The 21,876-nt window shown below is 44.5% G+C and overlaps 1 protein-coding gene across 1 annotated transcript in view; it reads left to right on the forward strand.

Moving 5' to 3' along the window:
* Nucleotides 1-12,799: 12,799 nt before the first annotated feature.
* The window catches only part of Pspc1 (paraspeckle component 1), a 59,989-nt gene continuing 50,912 nt past the window's right edge, over nucleotides 12,800-21,876 (forward strand). Inside the window, exons 1-2 of the mRNA XM_041633960.1 lie at nucleotides 12,800-13,318; nucleotides 18,015-18,316. Coding sequence (XP_041489894.1) covers nucleotides 12,950-13,318; nucleotides 18,015-18,316 — 671 coding nt within the window. The 5' untranslated portion in view covers nucleotides 12,800-12,949. The remainder of the gene's footprint in view (nucleotides 13,319-18,014; nucleotides 18,317-21,876) is intronic.

Genomic DNA, 21,876 nt, shown 5'->3' on the forward strand with positions numbered 1-21,876 from the left:
CTGTGGGCTTGGTTATTTTTCTCCTGCCATGTATGTTTGACTTGTTCCATTGGTGTCCCCGATGCCTTTCATCCCTCTGACTTCCTCTCTCTGCCTGAAATCCCACCTCTTCTCTCTTGCCTAGCTATTGGCTGTTCAGCTCTTTATTACACCAATCACAACAACATAATTTTCACACAGTATACAAATATCCCACAACAGACTTCATGTCCTTGACTAGACAGCCTAGCTTGGTGATGTGTTTCTATTCCTTGTTTTTGGCTTCACCTCCACAATCCTGGAAGCCTGGACCACAGCCACAACCTCTACTGCTACTCCCGAAGCCTCCCCCAACCCTGGACTCCAGGGTTCTCCATGCCCTTCTCGCACCAGCATCATCTGTCATTTGATGTTTTCCCAAAGAAGAATAAGCAAATCTAAAAATTTTGATGGCCATCTAGGTTCCTGATCACTCTGAATTTGATAATTTTCTCTTGCTTCTGATTTCTGATAGTAATTTTATCACCTATTAAATTCTTAGGATGTATGAGTTGGTTTTTTTCCCACCTTTGGGGCTTGTGATTTGAATAGGAATGGCCTCCATGGACTCCTGTTTAAATATTTGACCCACAGGGAGTGACATTATTAGATGTGGCCGTGTTGGAGGAAGTGTGTCACTATGGGTGGATTTTGAGGTCTCAGCTCTCAGCTCCTTCCCTAGCACCATGTCTGACTACACTGCCATATTTCCACCATGATGAACTATAAGCTAGACCCAATTAAATATAAGAGTTGCTGTGGTCGTGGTGTCTTGTCTCTTCACAGCAATAAAACAGGGCTTTTCTTGTGAAACTGTCTTTATTAACAATGACCTAAGTGATGCTTTCTTCTCCGTGGGAACACTTGCACATTCAATGATGCTACTGCGTGAGAGCATTTGTCAGAATACCCACTAAATCATTTGTGTTAAATTGTACCTTGTTTCAAGCCAAAGATGCAGTTTCAATTGGTGGAGTGCTTGCGTAGCATACAAAAAGCCCTGGGTTTGGTCTTGCAACACTGCATTAGCCTGTTTGGCAGCAGGCCTATAATTTCAATACTCAAGGTAGAAGCAATCAGCAAGGGTCAGGTCACTCTGGGGTATATGAAACCCTATCTCAAAAAAAGAAAAATTACTTTTAATTATTCAGGATTGGGTCTAAATCATTTATGATGGCTTATACCTGTAATCCCAGCACTAGGGAAGCTGAGGTTGGAGGATTGTTATTAATTCAAGACCAATCTGGGATACATAATGAGTTCCAGTCAAACATGAGCTATTGTGTTATATAAGATACAGAGGTAGGAGGGTCTCTGAGTTCAAGGCCAGCCTGGTCTACAAGAGTTAGTTCCAGGACCGGCTCCAAAGCTACAGAGAAACCTTGCCTCATAAAATAAAAAAAAAATAGAAATGGGTTAAATTAATATAAGAGTTAGCCAATAAGAAGCTAGAGCTAATGGGTCAAGCAGTGATTTGAATAATACAGTTTCTATGTGATTATTTCAGGTCTAAGGTAGCTGGGCAGCCGAAAGAACAAGTGGCTTCCTCCTACAGCCAGGTCTGCACAGAGAAACCCTGTCTCACAAAACAAAACATACATCTGTACATGCATACATACATATTGTTGTGGGGAATTCACCAGAAAAGAATACTCAGACATGTATTTAAGCCAATACAAAATCTTTATTAGCTGATTAGCTGGCTGGCAACTACTCTAGGTGTTTGTAGCCCCAAGTCTTTCTCAGGGTGAACTTTTAAACACAAAAACCATGTCCTGGGTTGACATACTTCAGTTAGCAAGAACAGTTATCCAGAAGTAGAGTTGCAGAAGTCAAAACTCAAGGTTAATACATTAAGAGACGTCCCTAGAACTATGAACTTTGATGGATTATGTCTTTGTCTTCACTTTGGTAGGTGGTGCTGTCTAGGTGTTGAATTTTACAGCCTGAATGATATTTCATGATGGAGTCCGTTGTGCTCAGGTCTGGGGTCCTTTTGCAGTATGTGTGTTTATGTACACACACATAAAACCAGTGAGATGGTTTAATGGGATGTCATGTTTTAATTATTATTTTATGTGAATTAGTGTTTTGCCATGCATGTCAGGTCTCCTGGAACTGAAGTTACAGACAGTTGTGAGCTGCTGTGTGGGTGCTGGGAATTGAACCCAAGTTCTCTGGAAAAACAGAGCCCTCTCTAGTCTTATTTATTTTTTTTTTTTTTTGGTTTTTCGAGACAGGGTTTCTCTGTGGTTTTTGGAGCCTGTCCTGGAACTAGCTCTTGTAGACCAGGCTGGTCTCGAACTCACAGAGATCCGCCTGCCTCTGCCTCCCGAGTGCTGGGATTAAAGGCGCCCTCTCTAGTCTTAATGGGATGTTGTTATTATATGCTAGAAACCATGTTACCTGCTCCATCTATATTATTTTTTTGAGACAATGTGTCATGCATTCCAGGCTAGTCTCCAACTTTCTACTACATAGCAGAAAGGATGGCCTTGTACTTAGAGTCATCCTCCCTGGATGGTCCATGAAAGCCATCAATACATTTTCAGGAGACAGGTGTGGTGGTGCACACCCTTAATCCCAGCATTTAGAGACAAAGACAGACAGATTTCTGAGCTTTTAAGACCAGCCTGGTCGAGTTCAGGACTGCAAGTGTTATGCAGAAAAACCCTATCTCGAAACCAAAAAGAAAACAATTTTTTTTTCAAAGAGTCAGACATCAAAAGTGTTTTCATCATGGCATGGAACTTACCTTTTTGCTGTGTTGACTTTTCCACTGACAAGCACAAACAAAATTAGCACTATGAGTCCCAGTAAGTATGGTGGCATTCTGTAATTCCAGGATTTGGGAAGTTGAGCAGATTGCCATAGGTTTGGGGGCCACCTTAGCTGCCTACTGAGTTCAAAAGCAGCATGGGCTGCATATCAAGGTCATGTCATGGGGGTAGAGATAGCTCACTGGGCAAAATGCTTGGGATGAAAAGCCAGCATGGTGGTATGCATTTATAATCCTAGTTAGTGGTGGAGAGGCAGAGGCAGGCAGATTCCGTGGATGGAGTGGCCTATAAGCCAGTCTCATTTAATCAGTGATCTCTAGGCCCCAGTGAGAGAGACAGAAACACACACACACGTCTCTATTTATGTGTGCGTGTATAGTAATATATCCATATAGGTACAGTAAATATATAATATGCATATACATACATACATATTGTAAAAATACTGGAAGAGGAGATCTTGTGGGGAGCTTTAAGTATGCAGCTTTCTATGAGTTGTCACCCAGGCTGGGGTAAGCTTTGGGTGACACAGCAGCAGCCTTTGAGTCACCCATGCTCCTGTAACTAAACCTTCATCCATACTGCTGTAGATAACCCCAATAAATTTATTGACTTACTAAATTGATATTGGAATATTGTTTCTTTGGTCTATCATTGATACCCTATAGGGGGTAAGTAGTTCGACACCGTGTTTCAAAAATAGAATGGACAGCTTCACAGGAAAGACCTACATGAAGACTTGTGTACCTGCACACGCATACATACAACACAAAAGCACCTGTTCCCTTGCTTAGTATGAATGGAGGGGTTAAATCAACATGTGTTTTCAGTTGTGATGGTAAAGTGTCGTCAGTGTGACAAAATCTAGTCACCTGAAGACAGGTCACTCAGCATGTCTGTGGAGACTGGTCACTCGGCATGTCTGTGGGAGACAGGCCATTCATTCAGCGTGTCTGTGGAGACAGGTCCTTAGCATGTCTGTGGGACATCATCTTATGTTAGTTTGGTGGGAAGACTCAGCTTTTTGTTTGTTTGTTTTTTGAGACAGGGTTTCTCTGTAGCTTTGGAGCCTGTCCTGGAACTCACTTTGTAGCCCAGGCTGGCCTCGAACTCACAGAGATCCGCTTGCCTCTGTTTCCTGAGTGCTGGGATTAAAGGCGTGTGCCATCACAGTCTGGAACTTACTTTTGTCTTGACTTAATTTCCTGCTCTCTATCTGGAAGCTATGTTCCTCTATGACAGCTCTTTCCTTCAATCACCTGCTAGAGTGATTTCCTAACAACAAAAAGCAGTCTTCCGCCTGAGTATTTTACTGATCCAGTTTTACTAGCTTTTAAAGGTTGCCTTTAGAAAATGTCAGGGGTTGTAGCACGTTGAACTCCAGAGACAGAGCCCAGCAAGTGAGAGACTGATGGGCCCTGGGCCACTCTGTGCCTTCAAGAAACCAACTATACACAGGCAAAGGAGAGAGCCTAAGAAACCAAGAGGCCAATGCCATCAGACGCATTCTCTGTGTGTACCTTCCTTTCTGGGAGCACAGGAAGTACCCAGATGCTTCTGTTAACTTCTTAGTTCTCTAAGAGGGGCTCAGAGAGGTGACAGACCATGTCTGCTGAAGAAAAGGGGAAATCTAAAGTGGCCACACTTTAATCCTAGCACTTGGGAGGCAGAAGCAGGAAGATCTCTGTGAATTTGAGGCTAGCCTGGTCTACATTGGGAGCTCAAGGACAGCCAGGGTTATATAGTGAGACCCTGTCTCAAAATAGCAATAAATGATAATAATAATGAAACTTTTAAAAATGGAAAATTATGGCCAGGCAGTGGTAGTGTATGCATTTAATTCTAGCAGTCAGAAGCAGAAATGGGCAGATCTATATGAGTTTGAGGCCAGCCTGGTCTTCAGAGCAAGTTCCAGGATAGCCAGAGCCACACACAGAGAAACCCTGTCTCAAAAAATAAAAAAAAAAAGAAAACCTATATTCTGCCTTCAAGATGAGAGAAAAGAAAAGAAATGCAAGGACTGTAGTGTGTCCAAGATTTTTTTTAGGCCTTCTTCTTGGTCTGTTCTGAATACTGCCCCATGCCCAACCGAGCTCATCCTGGTTCGTCATTGATGGCATCGTGAAGAAACTGGGAGAGATGAGCGTTCTGTGATAATTTCCTCTGAGGTTGAAACACTCCATCCTGCAGGATGCTCTTTAAACAGAAAAGCCAGCAACTCAAAGGAGCTTCAGAGAGTTCCTGGGAGACTGAAGGAGCAGACCAGCTGAGCTGACTGGAAGCAGTTTAGATCAACTGAGGAAAGGACAATCTCCAATCTACTGAGCTGCCTGCAGGCTGTGGACTGTGCTCTAGGTTCCTCGCTTTATGAACTATCGCCCAACCTGAGGTGAGCCTTGGTGATACAGCCGTCTTTGAGTCATTTCTGCTCCTACAAGTGTCCCCTCACCCATATTCCTGTAGGTAACCCTAATACTCTGGTTCACCAAGTTGGACTTTGGAGGTGTCTGTGCTTTGGCCTGTTGTGGGCTCCTTATCTGGAGTGAGTAAACATGTATGTTGTATCCCTCAGGAAAAATTCTGTCATTTAACAATGTGGAACAACATTACTGCAGAGAACAAGCAGCACAAGGGAACGAAGGCTGTGAAGAAGGAAAAGGAGGAAAAGAACACTGCTGCCTACAGAGCTAAGAGAAACCTGATGCAGAGGAAAGGGGGTAGTCAGGGCTGCAGAGAGCAGGAAAATGAAGAGGAGGACAAAAAGGTCGAGGAAGAGCAGGGAGAAGATGAAGGAGATGATAGCTGGGCATGGTGGCGCACACCTTTAATCCCAGCACTCAGGAGACAGAGGCAGATACATCTCTGAATTTGAGGCTAGCTTGGTCTACAGAGTGAGTTCCAGGATAGCCAGGGGCACGCAGAGAAACCCTGTCTGGAAAAAACAGAAAAAGAAAAGAAAAGAAAGAAAAAGATGATGATGAATGAGTTGGTTTTGGCAGGTCTTGTCTATCTGTAAGCGTGTAAGACCCCCTTCATAGCTCATCTCTTTTCTAAGTTATTTTTTATTTTATGTGCATTAGTGCTTTGTCTGCATGTATGTCTACATGATGGTGTTGAATTCCCTGGAACTGGGTTTACAGACACTTGTAAACTGCCATGTCGATGCTAAGAATTGAACCTGGGTACTTTGGAAGAACAGTTAGCACTCTTAACTACCAAACTGTTTCTCTAGCCCTACAACTCACCTCTTTTAAAAAAAAAATCAGGAGCCGGGCGATGGTGGCGCACGCCTGTAATCCCAGCACTCGGGAGGCAGAGGCAGGTGGATCTCTGTGAGTTCGAGACCAGCCTGGTCTACAGAGCGAGTTCCAGGACAGGCTCCAAAGCCACAGAGAAACCCTGTCTCGAAAAAAAAAACCAAAAAAAAAAAAAAATCAGGGGCTGGAGAGATGGCTCAGTGGTTAAGAGCATTGCCTGCTCTTCCAAAGGTCCTGAGTTCAATTCCCGGCAACCACATGGTGGCTCACAACCATCTGTAATGAGGTCTGGTGCCCTCTTCTGGCCTGCAGACATACAGACAGAATATTGTATACATAATAAATAAATATTTAAAAAAAATCATTGAGAGAGTCTGCAATCTCCACGTGAACCAGAGTGGGACTGAACCAGTTACCTAAGACACAGAGAGAGCCGGGCGGTGGTGGCGCACGCCTTTAATCCCAGCACTCGGGAGGCAGAGGCAGGCGGATCTCTGTGAGTTCGAGACCAGCCTGGTCTACAAGAGCTAGTTCCAGGACAGGCTCCAAAACCACAGAGAAACCCTGTCTCGAAAAACCAAAAAATAAATAAATAAATAAATAAATAAAAATAAAAAAAATAAAATAAAAAATAAAAAAGACACAGAGAGAACAAGCTCCACGAGGAGCAAATCCAGTCCCCAGGACACAGGCAGATCAGGATTGAGCCAGTGATCAGATCCAGAGTCAATGATCTCTACCGGAACAGGTACAGGGGAGTAATGTTGAGCAAGTGAACCAGAGACTGCTGAGGGTCCAGACATGAATCTGGGACATTAAAGGCAGTAGACCTAAGCCAACACTCCAGTGGGTCTGAGCGATAGTCTAGGACCTCCCAGGAACTAGGCCGGAGCCAGGACCACTGTCAGCCTGGGCGTGAGTGAATCTGGGTCCTCCAAGGGAATAGGCAGGAACCAGAGATCTCAGCGGGGCCAAACGCAAGTCTGGGACCTCAGAGAGAGTAGGCCTGAGCCAGGTCCTCTGCGGGTTGGGGCATTGGTCTGGGACATCAAAAGGAATAGGCAGGAACCTGAAACCCCTGCGGGTCCCAGGGCAAATCTGAGGAAGTAAGCAGGTCCTCTGTGGCGTGTTCAGGCGCATCCAATCCTGGGACCTCCAAGGCAATAGACCGGAACCAGAAACCTTAGGTCCAACTCCAACTCTGGGACTTCTGCAGGAGGGAATCCAGACCAGGATTTACAGATACAGGTCAAAGCCAGCAGCCTAAGCCAAATTTGCCCTGAGATAGCAAATTCCAAGGGAGCAGACCAAAGCACAGGAGCACTAAGCTACCTCTAGGAACAGGAATAACCAACAGGGTAAATAGAACTGTTACATTGATTGTACCATGAGGAACAACCAACCATCTGAGCTTTGGATTCACTGGCACCTAGAAAATTATTCAACAGAATCTCAGAGCAATGGTGACGCTCGCCTTTAATCCCAGCACTCAGGAGGCAGAGGCAGGCAGATCTCTGTGAGTTCGCGGCCAGCCTGGTGTACAAAGGAAGTTCCAGGACAGCCAGGACTGTTACACAGAGAAACCCTGTCTTGAAAAATCCATGAAACAAGCCTCTGATCTGCAAGCCTCCTGTATAAGATATTCATAAGATGCTGGGAGGCTATTGTTTATGGGAGATAACAAGCCATATGTTTTCAGTCTCATAAATACCTGCTCTGGATGTGCTTGATCACACAGGCAAGAGCTATGTAGGCAGGAAATACATGTCAGGATGTATGCTTGCCCCTGATTGGACCTAATGGGAAATGCAATGAATTATGGATTTTACTTAATTCCTTGCCATACATGATTCTAGTCCATTTCCCAGGAACCTGGGTATGGACCAGCCCAGAGCCCATCCACCTGGTCAGTAGTTAAAGTTTGCTTCAAATTTGACTTTCAGCTGTGATAGTGGTCTCATTCCTGTTCGGTGGGATTAACAATCATTCAAAGAATCAGTGTTTTAGTCCTTGATGGGCAGGAATTGAGAGACCCATCTGCCTCTGTCTCCCCAGGGCTGGGATTAAAGGTGTGCGCCACCACATCCAGCCAGTATGGAGCTGCTTGAGTCACTGTGCTCCTCGAGCCAGTAGTCTGTTTCTGAGTAGTATTTTACCACAATTACACGCTGTTTAGGTTTCTAAGCAGGTGCCCTTCCCATTCCCAAGCTCACTCCTGTCTTTGGGAATGCCCTATTCTTTCTTTTCTTTTCTTTTTTTTTTTTTTTTTTTTTTTTGGTTTTTCGAGACAGGGTTTCTCTGTGGTTTTGGAGCCTGTCCTGGAACTAGCTCTTGTAGACCAGACTGGCCTCGAACTCACTCAGATCTGCCTGCCTCTGCCTCCTGAGTGCAGGGACTAAAGGCGTGCACCACCACCACCTGGTAACTTTTTTATTTTTTTAATAAAGTGTCTCTGTTTCTATTACCTTTAGAAACACACCTTTAATCCCAGTAGCTGGGTGGCAGAAGCAGGTAGATCCTGAGTTCCAGGTCAGGTTGATTCACATAGCAAGTTCCAGAATAGCCACGGCTACTAGTAAGACTGTCTCAAAACAGAACAACAACAAGCCAAGAACAAAACCACACCACTAAGTACAATGCTTAATCCCCTACCAGTGCAAGTCTTTGTTTACAGTTTTTGTTGATTTCATCGAAAGTACCAGCGTGTTCTCAACCCTCTGCTGCTTGCCATCGTGATACAAATTTGTAATGCCAGTACTTGAAGGGTGAAGGTGTACTGATCATGATTTCAAGGTCACTATCAGCTACACAGTCAGCCTAAAGTGTAGGAGACCCCGCCACAAAGAAATAAAGCTCCTAAGAAGATTTGCATACAAAGTCCCATGAACATATTTTTCCTTTTTCTTTTTTTTAAACTTTAATTTTATTTCATGTGCATTGGTATAACGATGACAGATTCTCCTGAACTGGAGTTACAGACAGCTGCGAGCTGTCATGTGGGTGCTGGGAATTGAACCCGGGTCTTCCGGAGGAGCAGTCAGTGCTCTTAACCACTGAGCCATCTCACCAGCCCCCATATTTTTTATTTTTCTTGAATAAAAATTTAAGAATAGGTTTCAGGGGGGAAGGCAAGGGAAGGAAATGGGAGAATAGGAGGGAGGGGGGCAATCTTCAGTTGGATTGTAAAAGATATGAATAAATTTAATTAATAATAAAAGGTTTCATACTTTTACTAATTTTTAAAAAGCTGCTATAATACACACACACACACACACACACACACACACGAAATGACTGTTTTACCTGTATATATGTGTACCATGTGTATGCCTGGTGCTTAGGACCTGGTGTCGGCGCCCTTAACCACTGAGCCATCTCTCCAGCTCTTGAGTTCCTTCCTTCCTTTTTTTTTCTTTCTTTCCTTAACAAGGGTATAATTCTACTTTATTGACATTCATGAAAACAGCACATACAATCAGTCAGTCTCTCTCTCTCTCTCTCTCTCTCTCTCTCTCACACACACACACACACACACACACACACACGTCAGACAATCACCCAGATGGAAACAACATGAAAGTCACAGGCCACGAAAACCAATAACTACCACCTCAGTGCCCTGCCATCACAACCACCTTCACAGCCAAACCAGTTATGCGCAGGATACACACATCCAACCACCTGGTTACAGCACCCTTCCTCCGCTATACACGTGGTGCCGACACAATCACTGTCACAGAAACATTTCCAGTCAGGCACGCACACAATCACACACCCTAACCACAAACCTGGGTCGCAACAGGCTCCCAACGCTGGCAGGCTTGCAGCACACCCAGAGGAGACACAGCCACCTAAGTCACTGACACATCCTTCAGGCGTTCCTGACACTCCCACCTCCATGGAGTGCATCTCAGGGTTCAGCCTGCAGCGCCTGACTTTGGGACCACCTCATCCGCAGGATGCCTAATGAACTTGTCCCACTCTTGAGTTTCATATTGTAAAAAAATATTAAGTTGAAGTTGGGCTGGAGAAATGGCTCAGAGGTTAAGAGTACAGACTGTTCTTCAAGCGGTCCCCAGTTCAATTCCCAGCAACCAATGGTGCCTCACAACCATCTGTAATGAGATTTGGTGCCCCCTTCTGGCATGTATGCATGCATTTAGACAGAACACTGTATATGTAATAAATAAATAAATCAAATTAACTTTTATGAGAAGCTGCTGAAGTTCTTTTGGGTGGCATGTGAGCTTAGTTTTCATGGCCTTTGAGGATTCTCTTTGTATGTGGCAGGAAGTGTATTCGATAGGGTTGAGAGGTTCAGAACTGCTCACAAATCTTAAAGTTTTGCTCCTCGCATCCTTAGAGAATGTTTGTGATGTTAAGTCTGTGGTCCATAGAAGTTCATGATCTAAAAAAAAAAAGAAGTTCATGATCTGTTTATACTAATTTGTTTCTGTTTTTTTTTTTGTTTCATTTTTTGAGACTGTATGTTTCTGTATAGCTTTGGCTGAAAGACCCCAGTGGTGGGCAGTCTTTCAGGCTAAGGAGACCCTCCCAAGGAACAGCGAGATCACTCTTCGGATGCAAACAGCAAGAGGCTTTATTCAGTACACAGGTACCTGGGGCGACTTAGTCTCTCGGAAGACAAGCGCGCCTGCAGACTGGGGGAAGGTCTTTTTATAGGAAAGAGGGCAGCAGAAGCAGATTACAGAAGCAAATGCATTGTTAGTGGTCAGTTGGAATGGGGCAAGGGGCACAGGTGGTTTTTCCTTTCCCAGCACAGATGTATGGGAACAGATATCCTGTTAATTGATGTCCTGTCCAAATCTATGGATATAAATATCCTGTTTTGCAGCCAGGGACCCTGACCTTACTCTGCACTTACAGTCGTTCATCAAAAGCTTTGTGAAATGACGTTACAGCAGCCAAGCTGGGATCTTTCATAGGGGGAGTTGTCTCTTCTGTGAATTACTGATATTCTAAGTTGGGTACATGTGCTGACTATAGGCATCCTGTTTCCCTAAGCAAACGGGATGTTCTCATTAGAGCAGGCCAGCTGCGGGTTCCTTATCGCTTGGGGCCAGATGGCTGACCGGCTGACCGCAGATATCTTGCCTGGCTTCTCTGCCCTTGTTCTCAAGTCGAACTTCCCTGCTCTAATGTTACTTGTGTTGCTCCAAAGTTTAAGCCTGGAATTGCTGCTGCTTAGCTGTTTGTCTATACTGTGGGGGTCTTTCATGGCTAGCCTGGAATTATTACTACTAGTAGACAAGTAGTAGAACTAGTCTACTCTGTAGACCAGGTTGGCCTTGAACTCGTAGATACCCACTTGCCTGCACCTCTCCAGCGCTGGGACTGAGGGCGAGCACTACCACCACCACCAGGTTCTGATTATACTAATTTTATAAGTAATTTCTTGGAGTTCTTGTCTGAAGTCAACAATCAACAACACATCCGCAAGGTGGTGCAAGCCTTCAACCACAGCTCTTGGAGGCGAAGACAGTGGTGGCAGGGTCTCTGTGAGCTCAAGGCCAAGCTCTACTGAGAGAATTCCTGGATACCAGGGCTAGGTAGACCTCGTCTCAAAAAAAAAAAAAAAAAAAACTGAAAACAACCTCTCCCCCAAAAAAACAAAACCCAAAAACAATTGTTTCAGAAAATTGGATTGTAAGGCTTTGGACAAAGTTCAGTGCTGGCATGTGCAAAGACTCGCGTTCAGGTCACAGCTCTGAAAAAATAAAATTGGATTGCTTAATTAGGAAATTATTTTTAACAATTTTATTATTTTTGTTATGCTTTTCTGCTTCCGAAGAGCTAGCTAGGATTATGGGTGTTTTATTTGTTGAAAATATTGTTTTATTTACATTTTGTTTTGTTTTTTTGAGTTAGGGTTTCTCTGTGAAGCCCTGGCTATTCTGAACTAGCTCTGTAGACCAGGCTGGCCTCAAACTCACAGAGATCTGCCAATCTCTGCCTCCTGTGAGCTGGGATTAAGGGTGTGTACCACCACCACCCAGCTGGAAGTAATGTTTTATTAAACGTCGTTTACAAACATGTTAAGTTGCAGGGGGGTGGTGGCCCGTGGTGTCAGGTGTGGTGTGGTACACATCTTTAATTCCAGCACAACTAGGTGGATCATGAGTTGGAGGCTAGCCTGGTCTATAAAAGGAAGGGCAGTCAGGGATATACAGAGAACCTTGTCTCAAGAAAAAGGTAGGAAGACATTTTTTTTCTTTTTTCTTTTTCTTTTTTACACTACTTTGCTGCGCAGCCTGAGCTGACCTTGAAATCTGTATCCTTCTTCCCCGGTCTACCCAGTGCTGAAAACATGCAAATTTTCATTTTCCTGTCCAATGATAATTACCATAATATTCAAAAGGGTAAATACATTCCCGAAATTATTGTATTTCACACCGTAGTGCACACATATAATTTGTTCCTTACATGCAGTTTCTGACCTGGTGTCTCAGGGCTGAGGCCGGAGAATCGAAAGTTCAAGGCCAGCCTCAGACACGGACGCGTCCAGATGCAAAAACCGAAAACAACCCCCTACCCGAGAAGTCTCCACTGTTTTAGGACGCGTCGGCCCCTCGGAGTGGACTGCACGGATCGGCTCGCCCCCGTGTGCGCACGCGCCCAGCTCGTAAACGGTCCACGAGCGCGGAGTTTGCGCAGGCGCGTGGCGGAGGGGCGGGCCTCCAGCCCGCGTCTCTTCTCCCAACCGCAGTTTGAAGCGGCGCCATTTTGAGCATTCGGCCACCGCGGGCGTGATTGCGGGGAGGCAGGGCTCCCCTCCTTTACCTGGCTCTCCTTGCTTCGTTTCCATAGATACATGTGGAGACGGGCGTGCACCGACGTCTAGGCCGCACCAGCATCCGGGGCGAAGTCGCTACGATGATGTTAAGAGGAAACCTGAAGCAAGTACGCATTGAGAAGAACCCCGCTCGCCTTCGCGCCCTGGAGTCGGCGGCCGGCGAGAGCGAGCCGGTGGCCGCGGCGGCCATGGCGCTGACGCTGGCCGGGGAGCAGGCGGCGCCGCCCGCGCCTTCGGAAGAGCACCCGGACGAGGAGCTGGGCTTCACCATCGACATCAAGAGTTTCCTCAAGCCGGGCGAGAAGACGTACACGCAGCGCTGCCGCCTCTTCGTGGGGAACCTGCCCACCGACATCACGGAGGAGGACTTCAAGAGGCTCTTTGAGCGCTACGGCGAGCCCAGCGAGGTCTTCATCAACCGCGACCGAGGCTTCGGCTTCATCCGCCTGGTGAGTCTGCGGCGGGGAGCGAGGAGACAAAAAAAAAAAAAAAAAAAAAAAAGACTGCGGGGGCTGCGGCTCGGCGTGGGGGCGCCACAGCGTTTCTGTCCCCTGCCAGCCTCAGGTTTGTCGCTGCGAGCGCCCAGGTACCCGCAGGGGGGCGGGGTCCCGGTTGACGGTCTGGCCAGACTGAATTAGTGTTGTCACGAGGTGAACTGGGGGAGGTAGGGGAATGAACGAAGTTGATGAGAAATCTGAGCTGCGGATTTGTTCCTTAAAAGAATGATCCACTTCATCGTTTTGCTCTTTAGGCGATGTGTGTCTTGAAGGACAGGGGATGTAGCTTGGTGGCGGAACGCTGGCCTAGCATGCTCAAGGCCCAGGGTTCCATCGCCAACATTTTAACAAGATTTCCCCCCCCTCCCCCTGCACTGACTGCCTACAGTCAGTCTACCCTAAGTCACCCAGGTCTGCAGACTCCTGACATTGGTAATTGGGGCAAGAATGGGTGCTACGCTGTATTTGATTTAATCCAGCATTTAAGTATTATCCTACAGCTTCTTTAAAGAAGAAAAATGTCAGTATGTAAGGCAAGATTATTCCTGGTTTATCTGTTTGAAGCAGTTTTATTATCACCGCGTGTGTGCCGGGGCATACGTGCATGCCATGGCATTTGTAGCATGTGCTCTAGAGGTCTGACCATCGCGGTGAGCAGTGTGGCAGCAGCAGGAAGGCATGCATGGTGCTGGAGCAGTAGCTTAGAGCTTACATCTTGATCCAAGAAGCAGGAGACTAAAAGAGCTAACTGGAATGAATGGCTGGGCTTTTGAAACCTTAGAAGCCCACACCTTTTCAAACTACCACACTAACAACCATTAGTGCAGGGGGGCATGCATTATACACAGAAGTGGTTTTTGTTTTTACGGTTAGACCTTTGTGTCTGACTTTTCCTTGTTTTTCTATAGTGCTGGCTGTCCTGACCAGTCTAGTCTTGAACTCTGACTGCCTCTGCCTCCTGAGTGCTGGGATTAAATAAAGCTGTGAGTCACCACTGCCTAATTTGTATACGTTTTATCTGTTTTTGAGAGAGAGCCTCTGTATATCTCCCAGACTGACCTGGAACTCCGGATCCTCTGACCTTGGTCTTGTGTGTACTGGAGTTCCAGACACTACTGAGAGGTCTTGTGGAAGCTTTCCATTGGAGCTTCTTTTAAAATTCTTCTTTTGGTATTTGTATTTGTGCATGAGTTTATTTTTATTTTATGTGCATTGGTGTTTTGCTATGGGTCTTCGGGAACTGGAGTTACAGAGAGTTGTAACCTGTCTTGAGGGTACTGGAATCGAACGCGGGTCCTCTGGAAGGGCTGTCAGTGAGCCATCTATCCAGCCCCCAAGGCAGTTTCTCTACACAGAGAAGACTGTTCTGGAACTCACTCTGTTGACCAGGCTGACCTCAGACTTAGAGATCTACCTGCCTCTTCCTCCCAAGTGCTGGGAGTAAAGGTGTGCGCCACTGCACTGCCAGATTTACTATTTTTACTTACGTGTGTTTGTATATGTCTGTGTGGTGGTATGTGAATGCAAGTGTCCCTCCCACCAAAAGAGGGAGTTGGATTCTCTGGATCTGAAGTCAGAGGTGGTTGTGATCTACCTCATGAGGTGATGGGAACTGAAAACAGATCCATACAAGAACAGTACACGCTAGGGCGATGGTGGCGCATGCCTTTAATCCCAGCACTCGGGAGGCAGAGGCAGGCGGATCTCTGTGAGTTCGAGACTAGCCTGGTCTACAGAGCTAGCTAGGTCCAGGACAGGCTCCGAAGCCACAGAGAAACCCTGTCTCGAAAAACCAAAAAAAAAAAAAAAGAACAAGTATACATGCTTAACATTTGAACCATCTTTAGCGCCCCCCCCCCCCCGCATAATTTTAAATTTTGAATTTATGATCCTCTTTTTCAGCCTTTTGAGTAGTGGGGATTATAGGCCTGAACCACTAAGACAAGGTACAAATGTTTTGGTTATCTCTGAATAGGTTGGACTTATTAGTGTTATTTATAAAAATAGTTTTATAGATATGATTTTCCAGAGGAATGTAGTTTTTAGATTGCAAACATTTATCTACTTTTAGGAGAATTTTTTTGTTTGTTTTTCGAGACAGAGTTTCTCTGTATAACAGCCCTGGCTGTTCTGAACTAGCTGTTTTAGACCAGGCTGGCCTCGAACTCACAGAGATCCTCCTGGCTCTGCCTTCTGGGTGCTGGGATCAAAGGTGTGTGCCACCACCGGCTGGTGAGAAGTTTAATTTTTTACATTCATTTGTGTGTTTGTAAATGTTTTGGGCATGTAAACGTAGTGCAAGTGTAGATGCCACAAGACAACTTGTAGGAGTGTTAGTTCGGGGGATTGAACCCGGGTTATCAGACTTGGTGGCATCACCTTTACCTGCAGGGCAATCTTGCTGGCCTTTTATTTACTTACTTTTTTTTTTTTTTTTTTTTTTTTTGGTTTTTCGAGACAGGGTTTCTCTGTGGCTTTGGAGCCTGTCCTGGACCTAGCTCTGTAGACCAGGCTGGTCTCGAACTCACAGAGATCCGCCTGAGTGCTGAGATTAAAGGCGTGCGCCACCACCACCCGGCCTACTTACTTATTTTTAAGTAAGTTCATTTTACTTTACATCCCAGCTGCAGTTTCCCTTTCCCCCCTCCTGCTATTCGTCCCCTTCCCTGCCATGTCAGCTTTTACTATTATTATTTTTTAAATATTTATTTATTATGTATACAGTGTTCTGTCTGTATGCTTGCTGGCCAGAAGAGGGCACCAGATCTCATTATAGATGGTTGTGAGCCATCATGTGGTTGCTGGGAACTGAACTCAGGATCTCTGGAAGAACAGTCAGTGCTCTTAACCTCTGAGCCATCTCTCCAGCCCGCCTTTACTATTATTTAAAAATAATTTTTTTTAGATTTCTTTTCAGTTATAAGTGCCTGGTATAGATAGATTTCTTAATTAACAGCTCTTTGTGGTTCTTCTTGAAGAAGTCCCAGGGCACAGTGAAGAATATTTCTGTTTTATCATTTATTCATTATATATACTTATCTTGTAGCAAAAGTGTGAAATCTCCAAGTAGGAGGAAATTTTTTCTCTTTCGATTTTTTTTAAGATTTATTATGTATACAATGTTCTGTATGTATGCCTGCGCGCCAGAAGAGGGCACCAGATCTCGTTATAGATGGTTGTGAACCACCATTTGGTTATTGGTAATTGAACTCAGTACCTATGGAAGAAACAAGCAGCTCTTAATCTCTGCGCCATCTCTCCAACCCTCTGTTTGGATTTTTTGCTAAATTTGTATATGCGCATGTGCACACACATGCTCTCAGTAGTATCACACATGTAGAGGTCAAAGAACACCTTTGGAAGTCTGTTCTCTTCTACCTTTTGTGGGTCTTAGGAATCAAACATCAGTCATTTTGCTTGGTAATAAGCACCTTTACCTGCTGAGCCATCTTACTGTTCCAGTGTTTGGAGAGATAGGGTCTCATTGAGAATCAAGTAGCAAGTAATTTGTGGACTGTAACAGTTCTTGCCTTCCTGTTAAGAAGCAAATGTGAGGGCTGTAGAGATGGCTTAGTAGTTAAGAGCACTGGCTGCTCTTTCAGAGATCCTGAGTTCAATTCCCAGCAACCATATGGTGGCTCACAGCCATCTTGTAATGAGATCTGGTGCCCTCTACTGGCCTGCAGGCCTTCTTGTAGGTAGAACACTATATACATAACAGATAGATAGATAGATACATACATACATACATACATACATCGTCTTTATAAAACAAAGAAGCAATTGTGAACTGGATGGTGATGACTTATAGTTTTAACCCCATCACTTGGGAGGTAGAGGCAGGTGGACCTCCTGGATTCGAGGCCAACATGATCTACAGAGTTCCAGGACAGCCAGGGTTACACAGATCCTATCTCGAAAAACCAAACGAAAACAAAACAAAACAAAACAAAAACAACAAAACAACAACAAAAGGAAATCAAAACCCTACAAGAGCTAATGGTAGTGTTTGCAAATAATGTGAATGAGGCTGACAGTGGAGATTTGATGCTGTGTCAGCCAGGCATGGTAGCACATGTCTGTATCTCAGCACTCACAAAATAGAAGCAGGGATGGTGGAAGGGGCGCCTTTAAGGTCTGCCCAGGCTTCATAGGGAGACTCTCAAAAAACAAAGCCCATAAATAAATGAACCAATCAACCAGTATCTAAAATACTGAGGTATGTATAAAGAATTATTGTTTGCGTGGTAGTTCTGGAAACTGATACTTATTCTCAAAGACACCATTTTTATATTTGTTTATTCATTCATTCATCCATCCATTCATTCATTCATTTATTGAGGCTGGTTTCTCAGTGTATCCATCCCTGGCTCTCCTGGAACTCACTTTGTAGACCAGGCCGAATTCAGCTATTCACCTGTCTCTTGTCTCTCAAGTGCTGGCTGGGATCAAAGGTGTGCAACACACATCCTGACTGAGGTTTTTTTTTTTTTAAGCTTAGAAATGTTTACAATGATATTTTTAATACCTAGTAAAGAACAAGTTGATGATAAAAGGGACCCAGTATTACCCAGTCTCCTTAGAGCTTAAACCACTAGTTTAATTTTTTTGTTATTCGACTTTAAAAATAACTTTTCCTTTTAAAAAGGAATCCAGAACACTGGCTGAAATTGCAAAAGCAGAGCTGGATGGCACCATACTGAAGAGCAGACCTCTCCGAATTCGCTTTGCTACACATGGAGCAGCCCTCACGGTCAAGAACCTTTCTCCAGTTGTTTCCAATGAGCTTCTAGAACAAGCATTTTCACAATTTGGTCCAGTAGAGAAAGCTGTTGTGGTTGTGGATGATCGTGGTAGAGCTACAGGAAAAGGTTTTGTAGAATTTGCAGCGAAACCTCCTGCACGAAAGGCTCTGGAGAGATGTGGTGATGGGGCCTTCTTGCTAACAACGTAAGTTTTCACTGTCTTCCTATGTCCTCTTAAATATAGAGTGTGTCTGTTTGGAATTCTGATGTTTGTTGGTTTCTTTATTTTATTTTATTAATTTTTTTGAGGCAAGGTCTTGCTGCATAGCTCTGGGTGACTCAGAGCTTGCTATGGAGACAGGCTGGCAACTGGACTAAAGCTGTGCATGCACCACCAGGCTTGACTTTGGTTTTTCAAGACAAGGTTTCTCTGTGTAGGACTGTCCAGGAACTCACTCTGTAGACCAGGCTGGCCTCAAATTCAGAGATCCTCCTGCCTCTGCCTCCCGAGTGCTGGGATGTTTGGTATGCACCACCACCACCTGGCCTGGAACTCTACGTATAGCAAACCTTGAATTTATAATCTTCCTTATTCAGGTTCCCAAGTACTAGAATTAAAGGCATGTGTAGTGCCTCACTGGCTCAATGAAGTAAGTTTTTGTTGTTGTTTTGAGACATAATCTTACTATGTAGACCAGGTTGTCATTAGCCGTACTGTGTAGCTGTGGATGACTTAGAACAGCTTAACTTATCTAGTTGCTGGAATGACGGGTGTACGTCCATGCCCCATCTGGGGACAAATTGCTGATTGTTCAGCTTAATGACTGTCAGACTGTTTTGCAGAGTGGTCGTGTCACTTCTCATTCTTCTTTTTCATCAGCAATGAATGACAGCTTTGTATTTCACTGGAGGTTAAATTAGATTGTTTTGTTTTTCAAGATAGAGTTTCTCACAGGGCGGTGGTGGCGCATGCCTTTAATCCCAACACTTGGGAGGCAGAGGCAGGCGGATCTCTGGGAGTTCGAGACCAGCCTGGTCTACAAGAGCTAGTTCCAGGACAGGCTCCAAAACCACAGAAAAACCCTGTCTCGAAAAACCAAAAAAAAAAAAAAAAAAAGATAGAGTTTCTCTGTAGCCTTGGATCCTGTTCTAGAACTCACTCTGTAGATCAGGCTGACCTTGAACTCACAGACTTGCTGGTCTCTGCTTCCGGAGTGCTGGGATTAAAGGTGTCTACCGCCACTGCCTGGCTAAATTAATTTTTTTTCTGATAACTAAGGTTTTGTATGCTTTTTTGGTCAGTGTATCTCCTCATGAAGTATGTAGACACCCCCCCCCCCCATTTTAAAAATTGTGTTGTTTGTTTCTTTTCCTGAATTACATAATCTAGGTACACATAAATATTGTAAATATTTCTTTTAGTGTGTGGCTTGCATTTTCTTTTTTTCTTTTTTTTTTTTTTTTTTGGTTTTTCGAGACAGGGTTTCTCTGTGGCTTTGGAGCCTGTCCTGGAACTAGCTCTTGTAGACCAGGCTGGTCTCGAACTCACAGAGATCCGCCTGCCTCTGCCTCCCGAGTGCTGGGATTAAAGGCGTGCGCCGCCACCACCACCCGGCCAACATTTTCGTTTTGTTTTGAAACAGGGTCTCACTATGTGCTGTTTATGTAGACCAGGTTAGCCTCGAGCTCCCAGAGTTCTGCCTGCCTCTGAAGAATTAAAGATGTGTGCCACCATGTCCAGCTAGTGGCTTGTGCTTTAGGAAGAATGGGCAGTGCTGGGGAAGATAGCACTTGGTAGCCAGGCTCAGTTGTTGAACTTTGCCAGTCTTGTAGTGTGTAGTTTAATTTTTTTTTCCCGAGACAGGATTTCTCTGTAGCTTTGGAGCCTGTCCTGAAACTAGCTCTGTAGACCAGGCTGGTCTCAAACTCACAGAGATCTGCCTGCCTCTGCCTCCCGAGTGCTGGGATTAAAGGCGTGTGCCACCATCGCCCGGCTATCAAATCATCATTCTTGTATGACAAGCACTTTACTGACTGAGCCGTTTCTCTTGTCCCATAACTCTGGGTTTGGCATCAGTTGGGCACTTCATTTGTGTTTTTCAGTCATTTTTTCTACATGTTCCCATATTTGTTAAAAATGAATAAAATAAATATCAATTGTGCCTATAAATGCAATTTAAGTCAAGATTTAAAAACTTTTGTCATGTAGAATGAAATTTAAGTTAAAGTGAGATAAAAGACAAAGGAATCTTCCATAAGGAGTGGTAAGCATAATGAAACCACAGGTGCTGACATGTTAGCACCTTCCCAATTAAAGATAAGATGGGGCAGTCCCTTAAATACTTAACTCCACTTATTCCTCATTCTTTTTGGTATGTGATGTGATAATGGAGCTTGTGACTGATTTTTTTCTCATTTGTTTCTGAGACTATTTAGAAACAACAAAAGGGAGAATTAGGGTGACATTGTAAATTTTTTTTTGGCATTGTAAATTTTTTATTTGTCAAGTTCGGTTCCCGAAGGTTATCCTTTCCTTCTTCCTTAATGTTACCTAGTGGTAAAGGTTAAATTTATAGTACCTGACATGCTTGGATGTTCCCTCCATCCCCCCCCCCCTTCCTCCTTCCTTCTTCTTCTTCTTTTTTTTTTTTTTTTTGGATTTTCGAGACAGGGTTTCTCTGTGGCTTTGGTGCGTGTCCTGGAACTAGCTCTGTACACCAGGCTGGTCTCGAACTCCCAGAGATCCGCCTGCCTCTGCCTCCCGAGTGCTGGGATTAAAGGTGTGCGCCACCATCGCCCAGCTTTTTTTTTTTTTTTTTTTTTTTTTTTTTTTTTTTTATAAGCAGGATCTCACTATGTAACCCTGGTTATCCTAACATTTCCTATGTAGACTAGGCTGGCCATAAACTCACGGAGATCCATCTGGCTTTTATATTGTATCTGTCTGAACTTGATTCTCATTATCCTTTGGCTTCATATAGTTAACCTTGTCATTTCTGAATTGTATGATGTGTTGTCAGAGGTACTTAGTGTATTTCCTTCTTGAGTCTGTAAAACACTTTTGAGCTGGGTGGTGGTGGTGCACACCTTTAATCCCAGCACTTGGGAGGCAGAGGCAGGTGGATGTCTTTGAGTTTGAGGTCACCCTGGTCTACAGAGTGAGTTCCAGAACAGGCTCCAAAGCTGCAGTAAAACCCTGTCTCGGAATTTTTTTTTTTTTTTAATGGGACTAGAGAGGGCACTTGTAACTCTTGCAGAAGGCCCAGATTTAGTTCCCTAACATGTACAGCATTTCACAACCATCCCTAACTACAGTTCCAGGAAAGCTGGTATCTTCTTGATTTATGGGCACCAGACATACATGTACTGTACTCACATACATGCAAGCAAAACACTCATACACATAAGAAAATGTAAATAATTTTTTTTTGACAGATGGGTTTGGAAGCAGTTATTGAAGCAGTGTGATTGTTTCAGTTTTTGTGGGTCCTTTACCCTACAACTCATTCTAGCCCAGACTGACATGGACTTGAGATCATTTTTGCCTCATAGTCCCTAGTGCTGGGATTATAGGTAAATCATAGTAACCATTGAGACCCCCCCCCCGCCGACGTGCATTGGTGTTTTGCTTGGATTTATATCTGTTGAAGGTTCAGATACTCTGGAGCTGGAGACACAGACAATTGTGAGCTGCTATGTGGGTCCTCTAGAAGAGCAGCTAATGCTCCTCAGTATGCTAAGCCATCTCTCTAGCCTGAGAAATCT

This window comes from Microtus oregoni, unplaced genomic scaffold (genome assembly GCF_018167655.1).
Source record: "Microtus oregoni isolate MIOR12 unplaced genomic scaffold, Mior012 000045F_ref0000178, whole genome shotgun sequence".
In the NCBI taxonomy this organism is placed as follows: domain Eukaryota; kingdom Metazoa; phylum Chordata; class Mammalia; order Rodentia; family Cricetidae; genus Microtus; species Microtus oregoni.